Genomic DNA, 23,971 nt, shown 5'->3' on the forward strand with positions numbered 1-23,971 from the left:
ACACTGAGAATGGACAGCCTCCTCCAGCCAGCAGGCAAGGGCACAGCACAGTTACTGGTTCAACCACAGGGAGGTACCTGTGCAGCAGGGAAGCGACTGCCCGGACTGACACAGCATCCAGAGCTCCTCTCAGGCTCCGAGCTTTGTTATGCCACAGAAGAAGCTGACACACAAAACCTTCTGCTCCAATTTGTCACCAACCAGGTGAAACTAATGGGTAATGAACACTAAGTGAAGGGAGAAAAAAGACTGAAAGCGAGGGATATGTGATTACAGGGTCTTGCTGTGTATAAGGCAATAGCAGCTCCAGATGGGACCTAAGATGCACACAAGAAGCTCATCATCTGTAGCTGCTGCTCAGTCTGGCCATTGGCCTCATTTCTCATCAATATCACAGAAAAAACATTACTGCATTCAGATTCATCACAAACGCCCAAACCTCCCACTGAAACGCCCACACCAGCGCCCATACATCATCCTTTGTCATTCAAGTGACAAAAGAGTGTCCTTTCAGTTTAACTACTTCAAGCATTTTCAGACTCATACTTGCCCCCGTCATAGCCTGCAGTTACCAAGACCACACCACACGCACATGCAAAGCACGTACACATCCACACAGCTCTGCAGGTGCACGGCAGTACATTTCAAACACCTCGTCCTAGGCATCTCCTCAGGGATCTTCCCTTTACTGGGGCAGGGGGAGAGGGACCTGCCCGTGCTAGCTGAAAGACCATCCCCAGCAGGTCGAGGGAGGCTATCCTTCCCCTCTACTCAGCACTGCTGAGTCCTCTGGAGCACCGGGTCCAGTTCTGCGTCCCCCAAAAGGACATGGACATACTGGAGCGAGTACAGCGAAGAGTCATGAAGATGGCTACATGGACTTGAGCACTGGCCACATGAGGAGAGGCTGAGAGCTCAGCTTGCAGACCAAAAGGCTCAGGCATGATGTTATCAAAGTGTATAAAAATCTGATGAGAGAATATAAAGAAGATTGAACCAGACTTCTCAGTGGTGTCCACTGAAAGGACAAGAAATAAAGGGCACAAACTGAAATACAGGAAATTCCATTTAAACATAAGAAAAAGATTTTTTTAACTGTCACTAAAGCAAGGTTAATAATGCACATAGCCCACTTGTGAATATACACTCTGCAAAGCTGGTCAAAAACTGGAACAGATTACCCGGACAGGTTTGCAGTCTCCGTCCTTGGAGGTATTCAACACCCGACTGGACGTGGTCCTGAGCAACCTGCTGTAGTTGATCCTGCTCTGGGCAAGAGGTAGGACTAGACAACCTCCAGAGGCCCCTTCCAACACCATCCACTCTGTGATTCTGTGATATGCTAGTTCTAAGTGTCTGTGGTTAGCCTAATATTCAAACAAGCAAGCAGCACCTAAGTCAGGGAGGGTAAACACATAGACAGATGCTCAGGCTAAATCAATTTATCAAAGAAAATTTTTTTTTACTTCTTTTTTTCTTTTCATAGCATGTGTACATCATGTATCTGTCTACCCCCATACTTGTGACAGCTGTGAGGTCTGCCTTGGCATGCCCCAAGTTGCTCACATCATCTTGGGGAATATTAAAATGTCAGCTTTCAGATCAGATACATCTGAGTGCCTTTCTCAGTATCTGAGTATCTTTGTCAGTAGCAGAGTTAGGATACGAAGATCTTGGATGCAAACATTTACTGATTCCCGGAGAAGAGTAACTGAGGTGAGTCACAGCACAAAAAAGAAGTGAATGCAAGTGCACACACACACACGTTTTTATTCATCACCCCCAGGGAGTTGCACTTATTTCATGCAACAACACTTTGAGAAAGTATGAGAATGCAAACCTTTCCTCCTGCCTGAAAATCAACAACTAAAACCAAATACAGTTTCCACCAGGCATTTTACACACTTGTTATAGAAAAAGTGTTAAAGGCATCAGCATCTGAAGAAATTGAATCTCTGACAAATGGTGCAGGTAAACCATGGATCAAGGTGGTCAGCTAAAGGCCTGCTGATGTAATAAGAATATTCTGCATCGTTTAAATGACCTGTTAAAAAAAGTAAGGTTTGAGTAGACACCTGCACATGAACAGAGAACCCTCTGTGCCACTAGCTAGCAGCCCTGTAAGGCTGCACCCAGAGGAAAAATACCCAAAAGACATGCAGTGGGGGCAATGGATATGATGCAGAGAAAGACAAGATTAAGCAAGACAAGGATGCACAATTTGCAGCCTGAAAATCAGATGGAGATCAATCACTACATTCATGAAACTGGAACAACTCCTTTTCCACCCTGCTCCTGCATGGGGCTGAATGTTCCTTGGCACGGAAGAAATTGCACGGCTGATGTGAGCTGATCCATTAACTTCATCTGAAGAGGACATTGAAACTTACCCCAAATCTGTCCATGCCAACAGCACCTCCTTTCGCACTCATAGACGGTCAAGGGACACACATCAAATCTAAGTGGTGATAACGAACTGAACCTAATCTGCAGAACACACTGACACTGATCTCTAGATGATGGCTTTCTATGCCAGTACAGAACAGTTTTCATGGGAAAAGACAAACCTTGAAATCAAAAAGGTATCGGTATTACAATGGAAACTCATTCCAAACAAACTCATTCCCAATGCATCTGGGTATTTTGGCATGGTACTGCAGCATGCAACTCAGCATCTCACTCTGGAATTTGGAAGGACTTTCTCCTCATTTCCACATTCAAACCAGCCCAGGAAAAGAACACTGGAAGTGTTTAAAAAAAAAAAATAAAAAAAAATCAAAACATCAGCAACTTTTTACATTATTTTAAGCAATTAATGGTGAGATTACACAGCTAACAAATTCTCACAGAGAAATCCTTCCACTTCTGCCGGCAAAGTTCAGAGTAATTTATCACAGTTTGGGGGAGTTCTCCACAAGCAACAGGATCAATTGCATTGAAGGAAAGAGGGTTTTTTTTCCTGTAATCATTTGCATTGCACTTTGCTACCTAGAGTTAGCACTGCATCCCATTTAGTGATCGTCATGCTTTAGACGTTTACTGCCATACGGCTTAGTCCTAGTCCTCACTACTGCAGTCCAACAAAAAGTAGCCAAAAGTTAGATCTTGGCAACTGATGTTTGTCAGGGCTATTGCAAGAACACCAACTCTCAAAAATTTCTCCAGACACTAAAGAAAAATTCTACTTCAGATCCAGGTCCACCATACCTATGGGAAACTGAAGAAGCCTCCTCTCCGTGCCTGATGAAGGCTATCCTATGTCAGTATGTACTTCGCTGTAACAGTTAGATTAGTAGTAACTTTAGAGGATACTTTCAGCCCTAAACGTGATGCCCCCCGCCTCTCACTCCAAACACATACCTCTCCTCCTGTTTTCCATTAATGGCACACAAATTTCCATCACCATTTCAGTTAAACTCTTTTTTTAAAAGACTACAAGAAACTTTATAAGAATACCATTCAGCTTTAGTTCCCACCAAGGAACACTGGATGACTAACAAAAAGGCACCAAATTCACACGACACATTGCCCAGATATTGCCCAGATATGTCTGTGCTAGACCTACATCTTTCCTATATATTCAGGATAAATTGATTTTAATATTTTCCAGGAAATGATGAAGTCTTTCTAGTGCCTATGTCATTTGGGAATTACTACAGGAATCATATGTTAATACTGTAGCCAAAAAGAAAATGCAAGTTTTCATCCATACTGTGCCACTCTGCGTCAGCAACACAACACGCATACCATTCCTGTGCAGAAATCAAAACACTCCCAACACCTTTAACCTCAACCAAACTTACAAGTCCTAGGTCAACACTTTGATTTAAAAAGCAGAACAGAAGCTAGCTAGGCATTAGACCTCCTCGTCACACAGGAGCTGCAAAGAAGTTGCAGCAGAAGAAACAGCGGCACTGGTCCAAACTCACCAAACCGCTCGAGACAGCTGTTTCAATCCACCTCCACTCAACAAAGCATTTAGACACAGACTTAAGCACTTTCTTGATGTAAAATCTTTCTGATAAGGTGGGAAAACATTGCACATTGATAAACCAAGAACTGGGAGATATGGGAGGGATTAATCTATGCCTTGAGCTCACCTCCTGCGGTGGACTTAGAGCTGTGGCACATACTCTTAACTAAGCCCAGCATAGTTTCTAGGGTCACATCAGACAACTGAAAACTCTTCCAAGATAAATGCTACTCTGACTGCAGCAAACAGAAGAACGCTCATTGCCAAGGCTGTCTCAACAAGCGAACTGTGAGAGAAGAGACCCTTTGGTGTCTATTTACTCCATTTAATTGGTGCAAAGAGTGAGGTGGGGTTCTTTAGCTTCTCCTCATTCAGGATTCCCCCTTGAGCTTTGATTTTCAGGCTTCCTGAGAATGAGGCTAATAGCAAAAATTCAGTATGAGCTAATGGTCTAAAACATTCAACAAACTGAACCTCTTCTGGAACGCTTGGCACATTGCTCCCTTTAAAAAACAAGTCTGCTTGCATCATGTTCTATGTATTATTATTTTTTTAATACTACTCCTACCAGGGACAGCTGAACAAAAGCAGGAAGTGTATTTCTCAGAAGTTCACCTCCTTCTGCTGCTTATTCCCCTGCCTGAAGGCAACTGTGACTAGATCATCGTAACTACCTCTGCGGCAGATAAGCCAAACAAGCACAGCAGATGGGAAATCAACAGCAGATGACGATCTGTACAGAAAGAGATCCTGATATCAACATCAGGTACCATTTGTAGAAATAACAGAAGAGGTATAAAAACAAAAGATACAATTTTGGTAACCTCTCTCAAGGGACAAAGCCAGTCCTGCTTTGAAGCAGATTTTTTGGGAGGCAGGGAGGTCCCATAGGGATACTGATGTAAATGCAGCTTCCTGCCCAGCCTGATGACAATTTAGCAGTGGGTCGTGTGTCATCTGGCAATTCTTCCCCCATGGCAATTAGACATATAGGCAGTATACTCTAAATAGAATGTTTCCCGACAGGATGAGACATCCGTGGGTGTTTTCAGCCTTGTATCCAAACAAAGCTCGGTGTCTTACTAATCATATACCCACAACATTCTGGCCACAGAAGACAGTTACTGCTTGCAGCAATGCATTTGACAACTAGCTAAGGACAACAGGCCTCTGTATAAAATAAATTAAAATGCTTCAAAACTGATTTAAAAATGTAATGAACAAGACTTTACAATTGATAAAGCCTTTGCTGAAGTCATCCTTGCAGGCAGAACCTATTACTGCGAGTGCTGCAGGTCTCCGCAAATGTCAAGCTGCCTTTGCCTCTGTAAGCAATTCGTGTGTTCGGCTTCCAATAAAGTGAAAAGGCCAGTCACTGTTTAAGCTTCCTAGGGCTGGAACTACAGACACATCTTGACTGCACTTCTGACCCAGGTTTCTATCTTTTATTTTACCCAATTTAAGGTACCCCAAGTTCACACATTTTTTCTTGATTAAACCAACCTACCTATTAGAGATGGCTTGAGAAGAAGTGATACATTTTAAACAAAAACAAAATACAAAGGACAGAGCCAAGTAGAACATAAGAAGTTATCCAGCCCATCTTCCACCCCATAGCAGTTATACAGACCTATGTCATTCCTGCCAGACAGTTGCCTTACCTCACTACAGCACTGGAGGCTTCAAGCCCCCCTAAGCCATACATTCTAACCTTAACTTCCTTTGCTGTAAAAATCAACCCATTAATCCCCAAAGGGCAGAAGTAGCAATAATTCCATTTTGTTCACCTCTGTTCTAGGTTTTTACCTCTCTGAAGACTTAAACCCCACCCTTTCTTCACCCAAGTCTTTCTTCTAGCTCATAGATCCTGGTTTGTAGACCTTTGGCATCCTCATACTCTTCCCTGAACTGTCTCTGATGAGTTTTTACTCTTCCTTGATGTGTGATGTCCAAGTCTGGAAAGAGTACCTTAGCTAAGAAAAAGGGTATCAAAGGAATTCCCATTACTTTACTGAAAAGACAGATAGTAGCACTGAGATCACTGGAGATGTTTTAAGTCTCCAAAAATCCTGTCTTCCCCAACTGATTTATTCTGCAGTTGCTTGGCATTTAACTTGCTAAAGCTAGCTTAACCTGCTTTTGAGGCTACTAGGATGATTAGTGCACGGTCAAAAGACAAGATACCGACTTTTATAATGAACTACCACAGGTACAAAAATGTTGGGCATATATTTATATGCCTATAACTTGTTTCTCCTCACCACACGTGCTCCTGAAAAAGTAAACAAACATTACTAGCACAAATTCACTCTCCTGAATAATGCAAGTTCTGATTTAGTAATGTATCTCTGCCTACCTATCCATCTAAAGACTGATCATTTCTGTAGATCTTTTCAAACTTCATTTTGAAGTCAGTAGGTGGCAGGTACTGTTCCTGGCACAGCACCTAAAAAGAGGGGACATTCCAAACCAGATCACGCCACTTGAGGATTTTAAACTAAAAGTGAACCCACAGAGAGTAATGAAAAGATTATACTTTCTCTAATTAAATTAGAGACATCAACCATTCAAGAGTCTGACAGTACTTCTGCAGTAGCACTGACTTAACATTAAGCAAATGCTGATTGCTTCCTGCTCAAGTCAGCCCAGGATCACTCTGTGTCTGTGCACTGATCTATAGTGGTAGGTCACCTTCAGCAAATGAACAAATGCATTTCAAAACAATTTGAACAAAGTATAAATTTTAGGTTGAGGTAGCGGTCATTTGCTAACCTGAATGGCTTAATCAGCAAGTGCTCCACTGAAGCACGGGAAATTGTTTCGCAGATTTAAGAGGTCAGAGGGACAGATTTACTACGTATACATAGGGACAATCAAACCAGCATTCTGTCCTACGACTGGGGTGAGACAAGACAATTCTGCCACTTTACTGTCGAACTATTTATCTGATGACACACTAAAAAAAGAAACGAATAGACTTATGAATCATAAAATGATACTAACTGCAGCAGATGATGAAATTCATGACTCAGGCTACTAAGATTACCATGTTCCAAATTACACTACTTGTATTTCTTTTATGTATTCCTTTGCAGCTAGTATAATTTGTAGTTACCATCAATTAAATGACAGTCATAAATGGAGCTTCTAAAAGATAAAAATGAATCGTGATGCTGAGCCAAAAAGCAAATAAAAATGTCAAAAGATTAACTTTATAAATGCCCTGAGGCACAGCATTAACACAACATGCCGGTCTGTCAGTACGCTCTGACTAGAAAATGTTTTACATTTTCAATAAGCCAAGTTCAGCATTTTGGCCTTTCTAGCAGCGCTAATAGGTTGTTTCTTGCCACTGTGTTCTTGCAGAGAAAAGCAGTAACTTCTGGTAGAGTTAGGACCATCAGGAAATAATACTGCTTACCTGTGCTTTGAAATAGCACATGGCTGGTTCATATAGACACTATCAAGCACTCTTCAGATGTACTGCTTAGAACAAGTTTTGGTGTACATTTCTCTAAGCTTCCTGTCAAAACCTGCCTCCTTTCAGAGACTTTCACTGAAACAGAAGTATTCAGGAAAGAAAAAGCAGCATTCAAAAACCAAGTCACTGGCATCCAGTACTTCCTTCAGTTCCCCACACCATTTCGGTCTCCAGCAGTGGGAGCAGATGACTATAAATAGGAGTGAGGGTTTTGATCCTATCTTTTAAAATTAGCTGCTTTCCTAGTAAAACAGTGGGACAACATGCAGCATCCATCCAGGCAAGGCTAGAAGCCTGTTATTAAGTTGGAGGAAAAAAGGCTGCTCAGTGACAAATCGCTACAGCGTACCCAAATGATCGGTCTCACAGTTCATGCACATTAGCAGTCACATTACTTGCAAATGGCACCATGAAGTTAAGTAACAGCATCTCCAAGAGAACACCAGCACCAAACCATTCTCGCCCTCTACTATGGTGATGTTTGTAAAGACAATGTAAGGAATTAAGAACTGAAATACAAAGGCTGTTGAGTCATAGTGACTGAACTATGAGGCCCTGATAGCAAAAGATGTCCCAAGAACTTAACAGCTTTGCAGATGCACCACTGTAATACAACAAAGTCAAGCTCTGGTTAACAAAATATTTCAAAAGAGTATTAGGAAAAGGCCATTAATGTAAACATTCTGTCATCCGACAACAACTTCAAGATGTTTCTTTCTTTCATGTGACGTGTTGGAAACTGCAGCCCTAGCTGCACCTGCAAGTCACATGCACATTTTCTCCTGCTCCTTGAGCATCCTACATGACTAGCTACAAATAGCAAAGCCTGCCCAAACAAGCCTCAATTCTTCAATGCTTTCCAGTTATAAAAGAAGCAGGAGGAGCCTCTGGAAGGCAATGACTGTGCCTGTCCTCTCCAGAGGAGAGGCTCATAGACCATCAGTCAAAAACTATGTTCTGTGTGAAACCACTGGAAAAAAGATGGCACACAAGAACTGTCGGAAGCTTGCCTCTCCCTCGCTCCCTTGACAGACGTTATTACTATCAAGACACACCTTCCATGGATAACAGCTGGGAGAGTTGAGCAGTCCTGCGGAGAAGGACTTGGGGGTACTTGTGGATGAAAAACTGGACGTGAGCCGGCAATGTGTGCTCGCAGCCCAGAAAGCCAAAAGTATCCTGGGCTGCATAAGGAACAGCATGGCCAGCAAGTTGAGAGAGGATTCTGCCCCTCTTCTCCGGTCTGGTGAGACCCCACCTGGAGCACTGCATCCAGCTCTGGAGCCCTCAGCACAGGAAAGGCATGGACCTGTTGGAGCAGGTCCAGAGGAGGGCCACAAAAATGATCCACGGGGATGGAGCACCTCTCCTATGCGGACAGGCTGAGAGAGTTGGGGTTGTTCAGCCTGGAGAAGACTATGGGGAGACCTTATTGCAGCCTTTCAGTACTTAAAGGGGGCCTGTAGGAAAGACAGGGACAGACTTTTTGTAGGGTCTGTAGCAACAGGAGAAGGGATAATGGATATTGGTTTTAAACTTAAGGAGGGCAGATTCAGGCTAGATATAAGGAAATTTTTTACAATGAGGGTGGTGAAACACTGGAACGGGTTGCCCAAAGAGCTGGTAGATGCCATCCCCATTCAAGGTGAGGTTGGACAGGGCTCTGAGCAACCCAATCTAGATGGAGATGCTCATTGCAAGGGGTTTGGACTGGATGACCTTTAAAGGTCCCTTCCAACCCAACAATTCTATAATAATTTGAAACATATCCAGATGCTACAAAATTCAATATGCAAGTACAAGAATTACCATTTCATAAAAAAATTTACACAAAGGTGCAGAGAAAACAGGTAGCCACAGAAGCCAATCCTTGGGCCAACGAAGAAGTTAAAAACAGACAAACAAAAGGTCCCAACTAGGTTTAAAAGAAAAAAAAAAGAAAAAAAAATTTACAGAAGAAAGGTGACAGCTGGAAGAACAAATGAACAACAGCTCCACCTCTTGCTGACAAGGACAGAGGATAAAAATTACAGGGAGATTGATGAGTTACAACAACTGCACACCTGTTACATGAACATTGGCAACAACGAGCCTTCAGAAAGAGGTTGGCATTGCTTCTGTGGAATCATGATTTTGACAGTTATCTTAAATTAGGAGAAGGAAGGAAAGTTGCTATGGAACAGATCTGCATTTCCCAACAGCAGACTTCAGCTTTAAACAAAGGGGGGGGGGAGGTTTTATAAATAAAACCACTGCCAATTCCAGCAGCCTCCACCTGCATCTCCTCATACTGACGAGGAGCAAAGTATCTTCAATCTATTTTCTCCAAAGGAGTTCTCCTGGTTTCTCTCCTGAGGAAGACTGAACTGATTCTGTAAACTGAAAGCAAGATACTTGTACACAAAGAAATCCTCTGAGCTGTGCTGGCTATACACACTTATGTTGTACGTCACTTTTACACTGCACAAGGCTAGTAGGACTTGCACAGCTTGCAATTTACCACAGTTCACACAAACAGACCATAGAAGTTTGATGTGTGCTAATTACCACTTAAAAGCCTTCTATTGAACCTCAAGACATCTGAAAGACCCTCTACTGGGTACATAACCCTTATATTCTCCTTCAAGAATTGCCCTTGTGTCTACTCTACTGCCTCAGCAGGGCAAGATGGGGGAGCAGGCGATAACAACCCACCACAGGGTATCTAAGGCAACATTATTAAGAACTTTCATTTACAGATTTTCAGGTTCTGGTAATACTACAACAGACTGGTTTTGAGAGTAACAGAGAAACCTTATTACCAGAGGGAGGACAGGGAATAGAAAAAAAGTTCTCAAGAAGCTGATTAGAAAGAGAAGCTGCAGCAACGCATGCAGCACTTGGTAAGTGATGGAGAGGACATTATAGATGTTCCCTCAGCCCTTGAACTGTAGTTCCGCAACCATGGACTAATGCAAGGCCGTAACATGCACTTTAACAGCACAGGCATCCTAGGGAGATCAGACAATTGGGAGATCCTTGGGAGAACAGACAATCCAAGACACACTTGGTAAGGGCAAAACCTGCTGTTGAGTCATCTGGAGGAATAATATCTTGCACCTCAAAGCCCCAAGGCTCACATGCACCATCTTCTTCCACTTCAAGCAAGGACTCTTTCTCCAGAGCTGTCAAATCTGCCAGTATGCAATATACTGATGCCAGGTGGTAGAGCTCTTGACTTTGCTGAAACACCAGGCCATCGAGTTGAAAAAGGAGATCATAAAGAAGCCAGAGGGCTGCTAAACTGACAGATTAAACTCGTAACACCATACTCAGGATACCAGAAACTTCTGGTCCACACTAGGACTGTTGACATGACACAGAACAGATCCAGTCTGCTTGACCATGCTACCAATGGTAAAGATTTCAGGGAAGTTGACGAGCTGGAAGTTCACAAGTGAAGAAACACATGTCAGGGAGTTTTGGCAAGCTTTCCCAGCTCTGCTGTACAGCAAGTGGGAGGGGGTCCCACTCACAGGCCTCAGACAGCTAGCTAGGTACTGGCAACACAGGGGGTAACAAACACAAACCAGCATCACTTCTTCACACAGCAGGGCAAATGTTGTTTCTCCCCACCTATCGGTAACATTCCTTGCAGCTGTAACACACAGACACCAGAAAACAGGGATTATAAAATACATCCTAAAAACCATTCCAATTCAAATAGGTTTAACTTATGAAGATGCTTCTACATGGTGTGATCCTGATGTACTGCAGCCCCTGAATCTAAAGCTGCCAAAACCCAACCCCAACATCTGAGCCCCTGTGCCCCCACAACAGTGCAGGCTGGCACTAGCAGACCAGAATTCCATGTTGTACCAGCAGATCTGTCCACAACCCTGAAGGACAGGACAGGACAATTTGACAATTGTTCTCAGCCTAACTAGCCAGGCTGTGAAAAACGCATCCTTCAAGCCAAGTGCTGCAGGAGCTGCAAGCCAAGTCTGGCATGGTGTGTAATCCTAGCGCCTGTCAGCGCACACACAGAAATCTGAGGAAAGTTTTCACCAGTGTTTTAAATTATATGAATGAAGATCTGGCTCTCAGACATCCACCATGGTCTAGAAAGCCATCAACTTGCAAGCTACTAGACTCCTGATTCGAGATCAGGATGAATTCATACCAATTTCCCTCTAAGTTGGGGAAATGAAGTGACTGTGGAGGAAATAAATCTTTGCCCATTTAGGGGAAAGTCCTTGAGGCAGTTGCCTATGAAGGAATATAATTTAACCTGCAGGCTATACAAACTTGCAGCCACCATCAGGAAAAAAATTGTTAAAATACTAGTGAGTGGTGGTAAGGACTCTGTACTGGCAGAAAGCTATTCTGAAGTCCAAAAATCCCCACCCTTCTCTAAACTACACAGGAAGAAGCGCTAAATACTAATGGAGTGAGCAGCAAACTACATGGGAAGATGTAGTAATGATGCTATGGATTTTATGGTGGGCATGAAGATTTAAGAGGCAGTGAACAGAACAGCAGGAGTCTCACGAAGAGACCAGAGGTGCAGCAGCTCCACCCAAACCATGGAGATAGGAAATGTTGACTTTCTCCCAATCTGCTCAAAGAAGTCCTCCCCCCAAAGAAAACCAGCCCTATCCTAGGTTAGGTAGAGCCAGAGGAAGTGGTTGTTTGCAGGTGCCTGAAGAAAGCATTTCCTCTTAGGTGACTTTGGTACCAGATCTACAGCCCAGAAGGCAACTGTAGTAGCTGACTTGGGTATGACGTCCTGAGCAACAACAGACTGATACCGATGCAACTGGTGGACACCAAGGTGAGGAGTGCAGATAGAACACAAATCTGAACAAGTAACAGAGGTAACAGTCCTCATGAAAGGAAGTTGTCGGCACCAAGACATAGAACTGCAGGCTTACCATTAGAAGCCATAAGATATGAATGTCTTGGGCCCATGACAGCAACTGAACTCCTTACTTCCTGGTAAAGCAATACTCAGTCCCTGAAGGTCCCCAACCAATCTGGTCTGTGCAAGGACACTGCTCAAAACCACAAAATGCTGGTACCAAGGAAGAGTGAGGTAAGTTTCCCTTGGGCTTCTTAGAAACAGCCGCAAGTGAGTAAGGAGACAGACCATTCCTATGGGATCATTTCAGCCTCCCTTCACTATACTCCAGGTACCCACCTTCTAGCCAGAAGAGCTGCAGTTGAAAAAGGTGTGTCGCAAACTAAACAGCAGGCAGTCCATTACCATGGATTAGCATTCAGCTTTGGCAGGATAGCTGTGCAACATGACCCTGAACTAACCTATTTTCTTAAGGCCTCCGGCAAGTAAGAAATGAAAAGAAAGCCAGAGCTACAAAATTACCATAGAAAAGGTCAAAGTAGAAACAAACAGAACTGGTGACGCTAAGATTGTAATCAACATTTAATTCAAATGGAAAAGCTGTCTCCTACCCTGACACTCATATGTAGCAAAAGGTTTCAAAAGTTTTATGCAATTTTAAAAAAAAAATTAAAATAAAAAAATCCATCTCACATGCTACGTTCCACATACAAAAAATTGTATTACTTGCAGCTTGTGAAGAGATTTTGAAGAGACTGCAGTTTTTTTAATGAAGCATACACAAAGACTTCTGGTTTCAGAAAACCAAGAAGGTTAGCAATCTGGAGATTTAAGAAGTACACTTTAGGTTGCGTGGACTCTGGAGCAGGAAAACCAGACAAAAATTTATTCTAATATACATGACACAGCATGACGCAAACCACCAGGTTGGTCTTCTAACTGCTATTCGGTGTTTAACATTGGCTAAAGTTAGTCTTTTATTAACAGTGAAAGACTGCAATCAGTATATGGAAAGCACCCCACAAAATTGCTACTGTTTATTTCCATTGACAAAAAACAAGGTATTATTCTTCTGTGATTTCTGTAATGAAAATATTTATCACACTAACCAAAAATTCTACATAAAAAGTATTCTTAACAAAGGTTTTGCTATCATTGGTTATATACACATTACAGAAATTAAAAATCATTACCATTTAATGAAAAAACTATGAAGCATCTTACATGGGATTCCATATAAAAAAAATAATTGGTTTAAGGATGGAAAAGCAAGTCTAATACCAGAGGTTGATCTGCCAAGGTGGTATCTTCTATCCACTGCGGACTGTATTATTGTACCCGAGGGCTCCCCAATTCCCCTGGTGCTGGTTTTTGCCCATTACATTCTGCATTTTTACATTCTTCATCCAACAACATGCAGCTTCAGTAATTCCTCTACAAAATACTAGTCCACCAACAGCACTGTCCAAGAGCAACACCCAGAGGCTAAATATATTGCTACAGCAGCTCTGCACATTTTGACCTGTTTCTTTCTGAAAAGGGAAAACCTTCATACAGATAAGCAACAATTTCCTGCAAAAATAAAGAGCTGACAAAACTCTTTCAACGGTAACGTTAACAGTGAAGTGTTGCAGGCAAACAAACCCGCTCATGAGAATCACACCTTTATAGCTATTGTGAACAATGCTTAAGAACAGATGATATATACACACACTTATGCAGAGCAAATAAGCAGTAGTTTTTGCGAACGTGTGTGTGTGTAGCGTGCACAGTATTTTGGTTTGCAGCAGCACTGCAAAGGAGCAACTAGAAGGATGCCTGCTCTCTAGAAAGCCAATTGCATTTTTCTAATGCAGTAAGACAGAAAAGCAGTACTTTTTTTTTTTTTTTTTCTTAAATCTTGAGGGCAGTTGCTGTAGGAACAACTTGGCTATGCAATAACAAAAGACCACCAGCAAAAAGGTAATACCCTACAGCATCTTGAAGAGGAACATGTAATCTGGAATCACAGCAAGAAGAGAGGGATAGAAAACTGGATACAAAACCAAGTCACTAAAGCTTCATCTTAAAAGATCTTTGGTATCTAACAAGACTATTCTCTGTAAATTTAAAGCCTACATAACGGATGAAGAAAAAGGCTGACAAACTAAGAACATAATCAGTTAACACCACACTTATATCCCTGAACACTTATTTAGAATAAAAATGTACTTAAAAGAAAACACAGTGAAGATTGTGTAATCACAAAATATGACTGCACCTACCAAACCTTTTCTATTTTGAGATTTCAGATCAGGACAATGATTTCAAAACCAAACAGAACCAGAAGTCTCAATCAAACACCTGATGGAAAAGTTCCTTATCTACTGAGTAGGGTTTGCTCCATTCTTCTCAATTAATAGCTTTTTTTTTTTTCCCATCTGTCTTCTGAGAATCATGCACTTCACATGGCTCATGCTCTTCACATGGCTGCGGTGAAACTGCAATCACATCAACTACGAGGAAGCAATCATCCCTCAGCACCTGCTCAGCTGTCAGTCTGTTACAGCAGAACAAATTCAGGAGAAGAGATTTAACTTTATCATCCTACAAACAGAGGGAGAAGGATTTCATCAGTAAGCAAAACAAACTCAATTACAAATAACAACCAAGTATTTGATAAACATATCTTGTAAGTGCTTATGGCCCAAAGCCCTCACAAAAGGTTGTACCATAGCATTCCCAATGGTCAGCAACACATGACAATCATAGTGCTCATTAACAACAAAACAGAATCAAGCATTCAGCATCAGGTCTGTCAACCTGGTGCCAGCGGATTTCACAGAAGAGCATGAGTTGTTATATTTTAAAACACCAATTCACTGAACTACTCTAAATTACAGGAATACTGAAGCTGGTATTTCTACTGAGAAGAAACAGCTTCTACAGCTTCATCCTTTAACGTTTGTCATATTGCTTTATCTCTCTATAAAAGCACAGGAAAAAAAAAACCAAAACACCAAAGTAATGGGCTCAAAATCAACAGCAGCTATTTTGCTATTAACCTATCATTTACACTTAGCCTCTTTGGATTTATCAGAAAGGATTATGTGCCTAAATTCTTAGAACATTAACAGGGCTAGACTCCATATACAAAACATAAAATCACAGCTGCTACACATATGCATAAACATCAGCTATTGAGGGAGGAAGAGCACACACTGGATTTGGATAAGGGGACTGCAAGAAAGACTCTCAAATGCTGATCTAGAGATCTAGATTACCAAAACTCAATGGGAACAGAATCTTTCCATAAGAAGGCCTGCTTGTTCAGAGCCTCCAAGCCAGCAACTCCTCTGATCAGGGTCAATAAAGCAGCAAAGATACCTGTCCACCTCTCATCTATCTCTATTTCACCCAAAATCACTGTGATGCAAAGGAATGTACACAAATAGTCAAAAACTTTAAGAGACAAACAACTCTTCCACTAATTAGCAGAGTGACGCTGGAGAATTAGTCACTCCCCAAATAATCTGAAATCTGGGTAAAGAGATGAGATCTGAAAACTGTTCGTTTCATTATTGTTTATCCATTTCACTGTGTTTGCTCTTATTTACTTTTTTTTTTTTTTAAATATGCAAAACTGAATGCTGAAATATGCTGAAGCTTTGCATGGCTAAATGAGTGGCTACAAGATCTTACCTCTAATCTTTGCTTTTCCTCAACAGCTAACTAACATTAATATCCTGTTTTAAAGCACAACATTATTTTCCGGCAGCAGTTTTACATTTGCTGAAAACAACAAAAGTTTTACTCGTTGCAAGCGTGCAATTCCTCTGGGCATGAGACTGAGATGGAAGGGAAATTACCAGCCCATCAAGAGCCTGCAGATGGGCATGGAGATTAATTCTGAATAAGCTGATTATAGATAAAGCACTTAAAAGCAAAATAGATTTCCCCAAGAACTGGGACAAAGATTAACAGCCAGAGGTCTAAAAGATTCCCCAAGAAACAGCTGAAAGATATGTATTAGTATTGCATTTCTTAATAAAACCCTCATGTGTGTTCCTGTGCACTGCAGGCAGCAGATTGCTTTCCAGAGGACTCTGGTGGCTGGTGCACATGCATGCACACACATCCAGGATGAACCCTTAAAAACTTCCAGCAATGATATATCGACTAGGATTGTATCACCTGACAAGGTCAAAATCAAATGCTGCTTCTTTTCATCAGGGAAAAAAGTTAAAGAAGCTTGCTCTTATTAAAGGCTGTAAAATTAATTAATCCCTGCGAAGAACAATAATGGCTAAATTCATTAATTGTCCTTGAGATACAGGTGGCTGTTTGCTCTTCAGAAGATACCTGCTACAGAAGAACACACAAGTACAATAACCTGAAACTGGCCATTTTAACTTTGATTTGCATGCTTCAGACCTTTTTTGTAAAACATTATCACAGCAGAAATTTTATGGAAAACAGAAGTGAACCAACTCCTGGTTTTGATGTCCCAAGAAATCTTTTCGACTTCCTTGAACAATTAAGTTTTCCTTATGCATGAGATAAAGTTAGGTTTTTCAGTATCTAAGGATTATTATGCATAATCCTGAATGAGGCAGTGGGCAGATAGCTCTGTACAAGTTTTGTGGAATACATTTTAAACCCCCTAGTTAGCCCTAATGATGAATCATGAAGTATTAAATCTTCCTTCCTATAGTATTGTGCATTTCATGAGATTAATTTAAATTTTAATAAGAAACCAAGCAACTATAATGAGAGATAAAAACACTATTTATAGGATCACCTCCCTGCTCAAATGCTGCATATTTTATTCTTTTATTTTCCATGCTAGTGTCACACTGGAAATAACTTTGCAGAGGGATTTGGTAGACAGTCCTGTGCTTTATCAGTAATGCTTCCACCACTGGAGAAGACTGTTGAAATGAAGTTATTAAAATACATACTGTAGAGGAGAATCTAATAAAACAAGATTATTTACAGTACTGTGTTATGCAGTGATACACGAGATACCCTGCCTGGACACTGGAACCACTACAGCTGTGTTAGTCTTGTACTGTATCATGACAGTTTCTTCACCTAAACACAGTCAACAGGATACACTAAGCTCAGTATGAACACAACTCTACTAAATCTTGACCAATTTTAACCCCATGCTTTCCTAGGTATCTCCATAAAGCAGATAAATCATTAATGAACAAGTATAACAAATAAAGAGGGATTTATTATTAGGGTTTCTTTTGCCCTTGACAAAACAACCCAGATTTATCTGACCAACAGCAACTCCACTGCTTTGTTTTCTACTTTTCCATTTAAAGAATTTTTCTACTTTTCTGGAAAATATGGGGATTAACCTCTAACTCTTCCCTGTATCCCTTAGAAAATTCTATCTATAACTTAAGACTTCACTTAAAAACTAAACAGAGTCACCTGTTTGCAGGTTTTTTCAGTAAGTCTACTGCTTGATTTAAGGAGTTTCACGTCCTTCTCAAATCTAGATAATGCAGTAAGCTCTCACTTAAAGTAAGATCAACAGAATAAGCATGATATGAGAAGTAGTCCACACATCAAAAAACACAAGGGTAATCCAACTCAAGGGAGATGTGAGGGACATAGCACAAGAACAAAGCAGTCAGTAACTAGACAAGCAGAAGTACAGCAAAAAATATGAAGCAGAAAGTAGTCTGGGAAGGCTAGTGATTTGAAAAAGGTCCATAAACCTCCCAGGGAATTTCTTTAAACTATATATGGTGGCATGTCTTTTGTTATTCCAACTTCTGTAAAGAGGAAAAGGAATCGCCTGTAGCAAAGGTAGAAGAGGTTAAAAGCAGGCAAGAAATAGGTCTTAACTCTTGGCCAGAAGGCTGAAAGCTTATGGGAAAGTGTTACACAAGAAAATAAACCCAAGACAGGTGCTCAGATTACTAAGGCACAGAGAGGGAAGACCAAAAAATTATCTGCCTATGATTAACATCCAAGAGAGAGATAAGTTAGCGAACGATTGACTTCAAAGTTGGGGACCTAAGTTGGGAGGCACACAGGTCTACTTATTGTCAGAGTCACTGAGACACTGGGCAAGGATAAGTTTCAAAAAAGGGACTGAAAATACAGTTCGAGGTGACAACAGTTGCTGGCATACAGTAGACATAGGCAATAGTTGGAAGTAGAGAGAATGAAAGCAGTAACACAAATTCGTATCACTTATATCTCTGTGTTTGTTTCAGAGGCATAGGAAAGTTTGTTTCACACAAAAAACCCCCCAAAGAATAAAGGGCACAATACACTTTTACAACTGCATTTAAGCGATTAAAATGGAAGTTGGCTGTTTTATTAGCACTCAAGCATTGTGCCATCGTTATGTAGGAAGATAGATGAACAAAGTCAACTTCCCTGACTTCAGAAAAGACAGGTTCCTAATTCAAATACCTCCTTTGAGGCTGAATCTCAATGACTTATTCCCCACATCTGTAACTTGGTGTCATTCAATTAACAGTAATCTGTGAAGAAGTTGCTCCTCCTGAGGTCAGTTAAATATTAAGAAAACTCTGGGTTTTTTTACCTTCTCAAACACCATTTTATTTTTGCATGCTATTTAGAATTATCCAACTAGTCAACTAAGAACATTTTCTCAACCCAGCACTTACAATCAAATGTTTGACTTCAAAAAAAGTTATTGAATAACCACCTCTAAACATGAGAAGCCTAATCTTCCTTATCTGACAATTAACATACCAGGACAACCACATCCACCTCAGGTGTTCCATCTTCTTTTATGCCAAACTCCTGGTTTCCAACACAAAGCTGTAAATTAAGAGATACAAATATAACACTGGCAGGTTTTTTCCCTTTAGTTTAGCAAAGCCAAACATCAGTCAAGAAGGTTTCAGGTTTGAAGTGAAAATGGATTGTTACAGGAAAATGTAAAAATGTCTTTCGTTTTGTTTGGTTTTGTTTTTTTTTTTTTAGGGTTCACACACACACACACACACACACACACACTTCTACTTAAAAAAAACTTTTTTCTAGTACAGATGAATAGTGGTACTGAAAGTGTTCTAATTAAACCGTAACATGTTACTATATTACAAACATCTGTGATATTAAGCTATGCTTTAATTCATCTATTTCAGTAGAAAAATTATTTAAGCAACTGCTTCCTAAATTGGGAATGAACATAATGAGGAGTTACTTTTATATGAAGCAGCTTCATCTTCTCAGCACAGGTAACCGACAGTGACTACCTATCAACTTGCAGTTTATGTCTCTGTTAGGAAATGTTTTTAAGATGCTACGGCACAGAAGGGATTACTGAAGCCATCACTGTGCAGCTGATAGAACTGCTGGTGTTTCCCAGGAAGACCCCCAAGTACCCGGAGCTCCAACTAGTACTCAGCGAGCCAGTTCTAACATGTCAAGCGCACACAAAATCACCGCCTGGGAACATCAGCACTTGCTGGGTAGCTTGTAGCTTTTCAAGTCTGGGAGATTTGAAGTTTTCCCATTTAGAACACAGGGCACTGACATTCTGAGTTGGGGAGGCAGCAATACAGTGCCAGAAGACAAAAAGAAGATGAAGGAGATGCTGTACAATGTACCACCTAACACAGGAAAGTAGATTGCTTTGTCCTCTCTGGCATAACACGCACTAAGAAACAAAACACCTATCAAAGCACTGTTGACAGAAACAAAACATATGACGGTCCCATCCTTGCCTTCATCTTCCCTCTCTCTTGATTTGGATAATTCCTCAGGGGCAAGGTCACAAAAAAAGAAAAAAGGCTCACAAGGAATGAATGGGAAGTGCAGTAAGAACTGACAATCCACAGCATGAGGAACAAAAGCATACTTTGTGTTCATATTACTATACAAATTACATTGTATATTTTACAGAAAAAAAAATTACTGTCTTCTGCCCATAATTGTAACTCCCATTCGTTCCACACTTACCACTCAGTTGAAAATATGAACACATTTTGCCAAAATATTCAAAAGCAGAAGTTGGAGATAACATTTCTTGCTCTTTGTAATAATATTACTAGAAACTCTTCCACAAGCCATAACATACCCAAAACAGGAGGCAGCCATAGGCATACATGTCAGAGGCTGGAGAAGCTGGCTGTCCCATTTTCAGTTCAGGAGAAACTAAGCTCAGGGTACCAACAACCATAGTGTTTGCAGTGGCACGTTGTTCCTACATGAAAAAAAATTGTACTCATAATTTAAGCAAGACCAACAGCACATTGAAGCAGATGTATCTCCCTCTCCCTTTTAATGTGTCAGACAACTTTACCATAGAGTTCTGTGCTGACCCAGACTGAAATGTAAAATCCTCCTTTACTGATCAAAAGAAAGGGGCGCATAAAGGAAAAAAAGAGAGAACGTCACACATCTATCACCTGTAACTGTAATAGAAAATAGGGAATACTAGAACTATTAAAGCTCATAAGGTGGTAAAGAATACAAACTGCAGAACTTCTCAAATTAGAAAAAAAATCACTGATATTAAAACATTCGGCATTATTTTAGAGAACTTTAGTTCTAAAGTTCAGTTCTGCCAACTTTCCCATTTTTTTCATCTCTGCCTTTCTGATCTTTACCTGAAACTAGCTGCTTTCTCCCTTCTGGTTTCGAGCATATTTTAGGACTGTCTACTGTCAAAATAAAAGCTAGACCCTGAGTTTCTAGCCAGCCAGCCAGATTGGAGAAGACTAGTCTCCAGATTGCCAAGAGTACTTGGTAGCACATCAGTTACCAGCTCCACTCATGCATTTGTGATCATGCAGAAAGTACAAGCACTGAGCAGTACTGACACCCCTATAGGGAAGGCACAAACTGGATCCAGGCTGTGAACCAAGGGTGGAACTTGCCTGCTCTATCACACGAGCTGCTCATTTCAGCACAGCCCATACGTGCAGGGAGGTTTAAAGAGAGGGACAGTCTTCCTCAGCTCTTGCAATTTTGACAATGACACCATCTGTAACTGAGTATGGCTTTTCAGAAAATTCAGCTGTCAAAATTTTTTAAAGCACCTTTCTCTAGCATGTTGAAAACTCAAATTTCTTTCAAGGGAAGCACACCTTGCTATCCAAACATTTGACACTTTTCATGTGATTAACGGATAATGCATTTCCAAAGCAGAAATAAGGGTTCTCAATGAAACTTACCTTTATTTATATTATGTCAATTATATGAATATAATTACTTAATATTATAATACACATTACTCTTAAAAATTAAATAAGCATGAAGCAGACCTCTAGCACAAAAAATGTTTTAGCTCTAACAACTTGAGTTTAGGAAGTCAAGAGGTGACTACAGAAGAGATAGCATTATTGGAGACTTTGCTATGTAAACACAGCTAATAGTAAGAACACAGCTTCTTAAAGAATATTACATTTTCCCCAAGAATAACTAAGAAATTGTTTACTACAGAAACTGAGGACTAAATCAGAAGTACATATAAATAGAGGTATATGCAGGTGACATGTAAAACCCTGTTAGTTTACCGAATACTGCAACAGATTAAAAACACATACTAGAACCCCATTACCCATCAAACAGAAAGGCAAAGACTTCATATGAGCTTGACTAGCACTTCTTCAAACATGAGCTCTTACTCTCACCTCTGATGATGCCGATTACCATTGAATACACAAGACAGACAGCCAACAAGCAACTACTCCAGCTTCTCTATCCTTTTTGTTCCACTGTTTTGCTTAACCAGAGCCCACAGTCAGTAATTCTTTTTTTCCCCTCCTAGATTCTGTTTACAAAAATTTCAACAAGACTCAAACTGCCCAATCCTATTCAGAATATGAAACAGGAGTCTAACTGCCAAGCACAATGTTTATTAATAAATCTTTTAAATTGCAAACACAGTTGTCTTTTCATACATAATTCTGACTAGAAGTCACTAAAGAATTTTTTTACCTCTGATTTCGTGAAATCAAAGTCTCCAACAATTCCTTGTTCTCGATTCACAGCAAAAATGTTATTTCCATGCAGAGATCCATGTATTATATTAGCTTCATGCAACGTTTGTAGACCTTGGGCCACTCCTTTCATCACTTTTAATGCCTCCTAATGATTTAATTTGGGTGTTTATTGCAAAGATAGATATAGAAAAAACAAAGCACAGTATCAAGTAAGTTTCTATACAGAACTAAGATTTTATTTTAAGGCTGGTACACGTTCAAAGTTCATGCCAATTCTGTTTTATTAAGTATGGATTAATGATTAATTCCCAGTAAGATTATTATGACTGGCACAGCCAGGCAGAAAAATAAAAATGCAGTCACCAATTAACAAATCACTAACATGAAAAAATATGGGGGGAAAAAAAACAACCCACCCAAAAAAACATGCAACTTGGACCTTTACAAGTAGGGCCAAGTCAGCAAACACAAGGTTCAACTCCGCAAACGGAACTAGAGAAAAGACTGTATTGCTTCTAGCTACTGCTGCTTTGAGAAGGAATGGCTGGCTATCCAAACTGCCTATACACTATGTGTTACACACACAGGAGTCTTCTAAAACTTCAATACAGAAACACCTGCCCCTGGACATATAGTATGTTCAACTCCAGTACTTTTTAAATGTACTAATACAGCTGAGGCATTAATTTCAATAAAAGAAAAAAAATGTATGCAAGTAAAATCTCTTCAGGAAAGTTATAAACCATTGCCTGACCAGATGCTAAGAATGCCAGTCAGACCATCCTGTGCAAGTCACTGTCAGCCACCAAAGGAAGTATGCTGGTGAAATTCCACCAGGACCACAAGATACAGCAAAACAATAAGAGTTCAGTTCAAAAACATACAAAATAAAATACTGATAGTCTAAGTAGTTATACTTACTTCTGAAGTTAAAGGTGTATCAGCCTGCAAAGCTCCCAGACTTGCTCCTGGGTAGTACGGGACCATTAAATATACCAAAGGATCAGACTTCAACGACAACAACAAAAAAAAAAAAAAAAAAAAAAAAAGAAAAGGAAAAATAGATTGTTTCAAGTACCAGGAATATTGGGAAGTTTAACATGCACTAGATGTGTGATAAATCAATGCATTATGTTTACTGAGTAGACAGTTTATCTAAACTCAGAAAGGAAATATTCTTCTGATTCAATGCTCCAACTTAAAATATGTTAAAGCTTTAAGGTCCAATTGCAAGTCTTTCAGCTTAAACCAGAAACAAAGATCATCAATTTGAATCTTGCCTTGCAGAAAAGAAGGAACATCAGTTGTAATAATCCAGATTTCTCCTTCTGCTGATCCCAAGCTCTGTGATACTTCGTAACTCTTTCTATCACTTTGGCTTCTGAGCTTACATCTACAGAGTAGCCCTTAAAAACAAAACATACCCAAACTATTACTCCTAATGCCTGTAACATTATTGCATTAAACTTTTTTTTGATTAAAGCAATGCATATTGTTAGATGTCGCCAAATAACTTCCTCTTCCACTTAACACAAAACTCAATTCCAACTGTCACAGACTATTCCCATATTTTCTTATTAACTCTTAGAAAGTCTGTACCAACAAAACAGGGAGCGTATCTCTACTGTGAGATTTAAATAAGCCAAGTCAAAAGCAAGCAGAACATTTACAACTATGCCTCTCATAATACTGCATCCCCTGGTTTCCCAATTCCTAGCAGATTGGTAGATAAGCAGAACAAGGGAAAA

General features: G+C 40.4%; 1 protein-coding gene across 1 annotated transcript in view; it reads right to left on the reverse strand.

The window, feature by feature from the left end:
- Nucleotides 1–13,301: 13,301 nt before the first annotated feature.
- STK31 (serine/threonine kinase 31) overlaps nt 13,302–23,971 on the reverse strand; it is a 39,720-nt gene continuing 29,050 nt past the window's right edge. Inside the window, 7 exon segments of the mRNA XM_009638609.2 lie at nt 13,302–14,688; nt 14,690–14,880; nt 19,021–19,089; nt 20,354–20,479; nt 22,219–22,368; nt 23,145–23,231; nt 23,504–23,629. Coding sequence (XP_009636904.2) covers nt 14,658–14,688; nt 14,690–14,880; nt 19,021–19,089; nt 20,354–20,479; nt 22,219–22,368; nt 23,145–23,231; nt 23,504–23,629 — 780 coding nt within the window. The 3' untranslated portion in view covers nt 13,302–14,657.

The sequence above is a fragment of the Egretta garzetta genome, unplaced genomic scaffold (genome assembly GCF_000687185.1).
Source record: "Egretta garzetta isolate BGI_Z169 unplaced genomic scaffold, ASM68718v1 scaffold94, whole genome shotgun sequence".
Taxonomy (NCBI): Eukaryota; Metazoa; Chordata; class Aves; order Pelecaniformes; family Ardeidae; genus Egretta; species Egretta garzetta.